We start from the raw sequence: 5490 nt of genomic DNA, 5'->3' as shown, positions 1-5490 counted from the left end.
AGGGTTGCGATCCTGTTACTGGTCAGTAAAAAAGACAAAAAGGAAAAAGAAAAAAAAAAAAAGAAACTGGGCAAAAGGCATGAACAGACACTTCAACAAAGAGAATATACAGATGGCAAACAAGCACATGTAAAGATATTCAACATCATTAGTCATTAGGGAAATACAGATTAAAACCATAATGAGCTATCACCATACACCTTTCAGGATGGCTAAAGTTTAAAAAATTGTGACAATACTGAAAGCTGGTGAGGAGGCAAAGGAGCTGAATCACTCACACACCAGTGATGGGAATGTAAAATGGTCCAGCCATTCTGGAAAACAGTTGGCAACTACCATATGACCCAGCAGTTGCCCTCTTGGGCATTTATTCCAAGAAAAAGAAAATTGACGTTCACCTAAAAATCTATACACAAATGTTCATAGTAGATTAATTTTTAATGGTTAAACTGTGGTATATCTATACCATGGAATACTATTCAGCAGTAAAAGGGATGAAGTACACACAACTTGAATGAATCTCTAGACATTCAATGCTGAGTGAGAAAAGTCATATCTAAAAGGTTACATAGTGCAAAATTCCATATATGCAACCTTCTTAAGTGACAAGATCATAGAAATGAAGAATAAATTAGTGGCAGCCAAGGGTTAGGAATGGGGGCTGGTGGGACAGAAGTGGCTATGGCTATTAAAGGACAAAATGAGAATTCTTGGGTTTATGGAAATGTTCTTTATCTCGACTACTGCTGTCAAATGAATCCTGGTTGTAATATTTCATTACAGTTTGCAAGATGTTACCATTGGGGGAAACTGGGTAATGGGTACATGGGATCTCTCAGTTTTATTTCTTACAGCTGCATGTGAACTATATTTTCTCAAAAATCAAAGTTTAATTTTTTTAAAGCTAAATTGATTGTTGAAAAAAAACACATACAAATAAATGCATCAAGTCAAAATGAAAGAGTCTCTGTTATCCCCAACTCTTAACAGTTTGCTATATATTTTCTAGATTTTTTTTCTATGTATATAATATATGAGGGGTCTTCAAAAAGTTCGTGGAAAGATTTGTATTACCTTTTAATTAGATTTTTCCACAAACTTTTTAAAATACACTTTAAAAAGTATGTAAAATACTGCTCTTATTTCAGAAAGTCATTCTATAATCTATAATTTTATACGTACAGAATTCTATATATTCTATAATTCTGTACTTATAACTATCATCTATGGAATGATCATAAGGATATTCTATAGAGTTACAAAATTTTCTTCCCCCCCTACTTAGTGTCTATGTTGAAAAGTTTTCATGTCAATACATATTAATCTATGTCACCATTTTTAATGGCTGCTATTAGCATTCTACTGCATGGGAACATCATTTATTTAGTCGAACACCTACTAAAAGACATCTATATCATTTCCAATTCTATGATGACTCTTTAAGAGTGGCAAACAGTAAATCAAAGTGCAGAGCAACACTGTAAGTATAAAAACAAATATTAAATAACAAAACAAATATATATATACATCCAGGTGAAAAATATGATTCAAAAGTATTTCTAGGGCTTCTGGTCAAGATGGTGGAATACAGGGTCCCTAGAGTCACTCTCTCCTACAAATCAACCAATTTACAACTATTAGAAAGCAACAACAGCCAAGCTGGGGCCACTAGAGATCAGGGGAAAAGGAAGAGAGACCTACGGAGTTCATGAAGGCAGGAGAAGCCAGGCTGAGAGGGGGAAAAAAAACCACTCCAACTATTTTGAGCCCCAGCCACTTCTAGGCTGGATCTACTGAGCACACAGAGCAGGAGCTGGCAAAAGCCGCAGCTGTGCCCTTCAGATGAAGTTGCTTGGAGGTGGCAGGGGAGAAGAGGGTCTTGGTGGCCCCTGGGCCAGCAAGACCACTAATAGGGTTCGCATGGACACACTTAGAAGCAAGGAGCCACAACAACTGGAAAAAGCCACTCAGAGGCCAGTGAGTCTTTGCAAGGGACTGGCACATGGCTCATCCCATGGGAAGTGTTTGGAGTGCAGGCAGTAGAGTAGACAGGCCCACCGGGGGAACATGGGGCACAGCATGGACAGCTGATCTGATTCCCAGTCAGTGCAGTAGAGACTGGTCAGGAATGGAGAACTGCAGGGGGTGCAGTTTGCTGAAAAGACTCAAGCCCAGACCAGAGTTTCCACACAACCCAGGTGTACCAGATATCATGAGAGCCGGAAGTACATATAAAGTAAACCATTAAAACCTGAGCTGCACAAAAAGCCTTCCTCAGGGAATCAGCACTAAAGCAGCAATTTAGCTCAACACACGGCTCAAGTGCTGGTCCCCACGGTAAGTTCCTCCATTTTAGAAGGAAGCAAAGGACAACAAATTAGTTCCAGTGCAGAGTTTAAGTGGTGGGAACAGCAAATAATCCAACACAGAACTGAAATAAAACAAAATACTAACAACTAGAGACAAAGTTTGATATTAACTAGTAAAGGTCTCACATCACATCACCAAAGAACACCCATAACATCTAGAAGGACCAGAAGTCTCCTGACTACCAAGCCAGAGAGCGGGGAGGGCTGGGGGCCTCAGCCATGCCCCCTGACACCTGCAACCAGTCCCAATGGTGAAGGCCTCAGGCCTCGGCCACACTCCCCAACATGCACAAATAGCCCAGTGACAACCCGAGCCTCTGTAGGAAGTGCCCTGGGCTCTCCTGAGCTGTGGCAGTGGGGAGCCTTGGGCCTCAGCCACAACCCCCAACATGCGCAACCAGCCCAGCAGCAACCACCGAGGTGTCACCAGAAACACCCCGGGCTCTCCTGAGCCAGGGTGGTAGAGGGCCAAGGATCTCAGCCACGTCTCCCGACACAAGCAGCTAGCCCAGTGGTGACCACCAAGTTGCCGCAAGCAATGCCCTGGGCTCCCTGAGCCAGGGTGGTAGAGGGCTGAGGGCCTTGGCCACACCCCCCAACACATGCAACCAGCTCAGCGACAAACACCCGGCAACCACAGGAAGCACCCTGGCTCCCGAGCTGGGGTGGTGGGGCACTAGGGCTTTAGCCACACACCCCTGACACCTGCACCCAGACCGACAATGACTGAGCCACTGCTGCAAGCCCCCTGGTCTCTTCTGTGGGAATGAGGGGGGTGCCACAGGCCTCACCCCTACTCCTCCTCCTTCCTCCTTCCATCCTATTTCCTTCCCCTTTCCCCCTGCCCCTCCCTCCCAACTGCTTCACAACATCATAGAACGTAAAAACAATAAGATTAATAAATAAATTTTAAAAAAGAAGTATTTCTATATTTTACTATCATTGCTTAAAACATTTTAAAAACAAATTTCTCTTTGTAATCAGTTTAGGGTAACAAAAGAGAAATAAGTTACATCACATACATTTATGCATTGTCTTTGACCAAACTGAATAGAATTACTCCAAATGATTTTTGGTATACTCTAAATAATCAAATTGGCCCTCACACGAGAACACATAGAATACTCTGCCACAGGTAACTAAGTATGCCACAGACATACTGGGAAACACTCAAAACTGAGAAAATGTTTAAGGAATCACAACTGTGTAAAGAAAAAACATGGAGAAGAAAGTCTTAAATTTTGTAACATGAACATAAATGCTGAAAAACATAAAAGGACTGTAAATTCCTCCAGGGTATACTAAAAATAACCCCACACTTGCAAAACTACTGACTAAGAACAGAAGTATTCCTCAAATTTATCATTTCAACCAAACTGCTGAAGTAATCAACTAGATCTCGGTCAAATTTTAAGGGTGATTCTGGGATAAGGACATGTAAACTAATCCAAGATTTCTGAGAGAGTTCTACACAAAAGTATTAAAAATTATACTAAAGTCCAGAAATACCCATAGAGTTTATCAAACATGTGAAATTCTGATATTATATCTGAAAATAACACACTCATTTTGTTTCTGACTTGTACTAAAGGTAACTTGTAACCCAACATTTTGGGACCCACTGTCTCCTTATATTTGTTATGCACAAAAAAATTCCATCATAAATCACATTACGAATAAGGTCTGAAACATAAAAACAAATATACTTTGATAATCACCAACCTTTCTACATTGACTGGCTTATCAAATTTAAACAAGATGTAGTCTCCAGCTGTTGGGGTGATAGCCCAGAAGAAATCCTCCCCCATATAAGTCTTCTCTAGTGTATGTCCTTGGTAGACCTTCAAGGAAGTAGATACCTCTGCAGGTGGATTTACATGGATTTTAAGAAGTAATGGTTTCATGTAATCTTTATCCTAGGAGGAAAGACATATATGCTATTAAATAACATATAGCTTATTTATATTTAAGAAGAAAAGCAATAATTATGTACTTAATAACAAACTGTATGTCCATGAGAAAATAAAATTAAATCACCAACCGTGAGTTTCTGAATTTTTCCTGCTAGTGATGAATGCAGACCAACATGTTGGAAAAGAGAAGGTCTGAAGCGAATTCGCAGATTTGCTTTCTGTCTATCACAATGTTTCTAAATATTAAAAAAAAAAAATCATGTTAGTGTTACATAATAAAGTGAAATCAAAAATATAACTTCAAAGGGCTGGCCCGTGGCTCACTTGGGAGACTGTGGTGCTGATAACACCAAGGCCTGAAAAGGCCTGCCCACTGCCCAAGCAGAAGCCAAAGTGAGCAGCATCCCACATGACACAGTGGGCCCAGACCCAAGCCCCAGAAAGGCCTTCCCGCTGCCCAAGCAGGAGCCAAGGTGAGCGACATCCTGCATGCCGCTGAGGGCCCAGACCCAAGCACCAGAAAGGCCCACCCACCACCCACTCAAGAGCCAAGGTGAGCAGCATTGTGCACACATTTGGGAGCCCAGACTGAAGCTTTGGAAAGCTCCACCTAATACCCAAGCAGGAGCCAACGTGGTCTAACATAGCCACTGCCACACCTACTGCCACCACAAGTATGGCTCACCACAACAGTTAACAGCCAGGGCTGCCCTACAGGCAGCCCACTGCACACTCAACTGTACTGATAGAAGAAGAGTCTCCAGTGGAGCCTACAAACAGAAGAGGAAGTCTTTCTCCTCATAGCCCACTCCACAGTAATAGAAGAAACAAGTGCTCCACCAGATGACCAAACATCAACAAAAAACATAAGAGCTACAAAGAAGCAAAAAGATAGGGCACCACTGAAGGAATACTGTAATTCTCAAGTACCAGACCCCATAGAGCAGGAAACCCTTGAAATGTTGGAAAAGGAACTCTGAACAACGATCTTAAGAAAACCAGAAGAGATAATAAGATTCAAGTAGCGAACACAATCAAGTACCAGACCCCATAGAGCAGGAAACCCTTGAAATGTTGGAAAAGGAACTCTGAACAACAATCTTAAGAAAACCAGAAGAGATAATAAGATTCAAGTAGCGAACACAACGAAACAAGAAAAAATGTTTCCAGAACATGAAGGAGGAAATTTACAAAGAGATTACTACCTT

At 41.5% G+C, this 5490-nt stretch overlaps 1 protein-coding gene across 1 annotated transcript in view; it reads right to left on the bottom strand.

The window, feature by feature from the left end:
• The window catches only part of MGAT4A (mannosyl (alpha-1,3-)-glycoprotein beta-1,4-N-acetylglucosaminyltransferase, isozyme A), a gene marked incomplete at its 5' end in the record, with an annotated part of 69902 nt that overhangs the window by 18483 nt on the left and 45929 nt on the right, over positions 1-5490 (bottom strand). The window contains 4 exons of the mRNA XM_008588615.1: positions 1114-1136; positions 3950-3994; positions 4060-4285; positions 4411-4518. Coding sequence (XP_008586837.1) covers positions 1114-1136; positions 3950-3994; positions 4060-4285; positions 4411-4518 — 402 coding nt within the window. The remainder of the gene's footprint in view (positions 1-1113; positions 1137-3949; positions 3995-4059; positions 4286-4410; positions 4519-5490) is intronic.

The sequence above is a fragment of the Galeopterus variegatus genome, unplaced genomic scaffold, assembly GCF_000696425.1.
Source record: "Galeopterus variegatus unplaced genomic scaffold, G_variegatus-3.0.2 Scaffold4923, whole genome shotgun sequence".
NCBI classification, from domain to species: Eukaryota; Metazoa; Chordata; class Mammalia; order Dermoptera; family Cynocephalidae; genus Galeopterus; species Galeopterus variegatus.
Note: the sequence above shows the minus strand (reverse complement) of the source record. Positions and strands in the feature narration are given on the sequence as shown.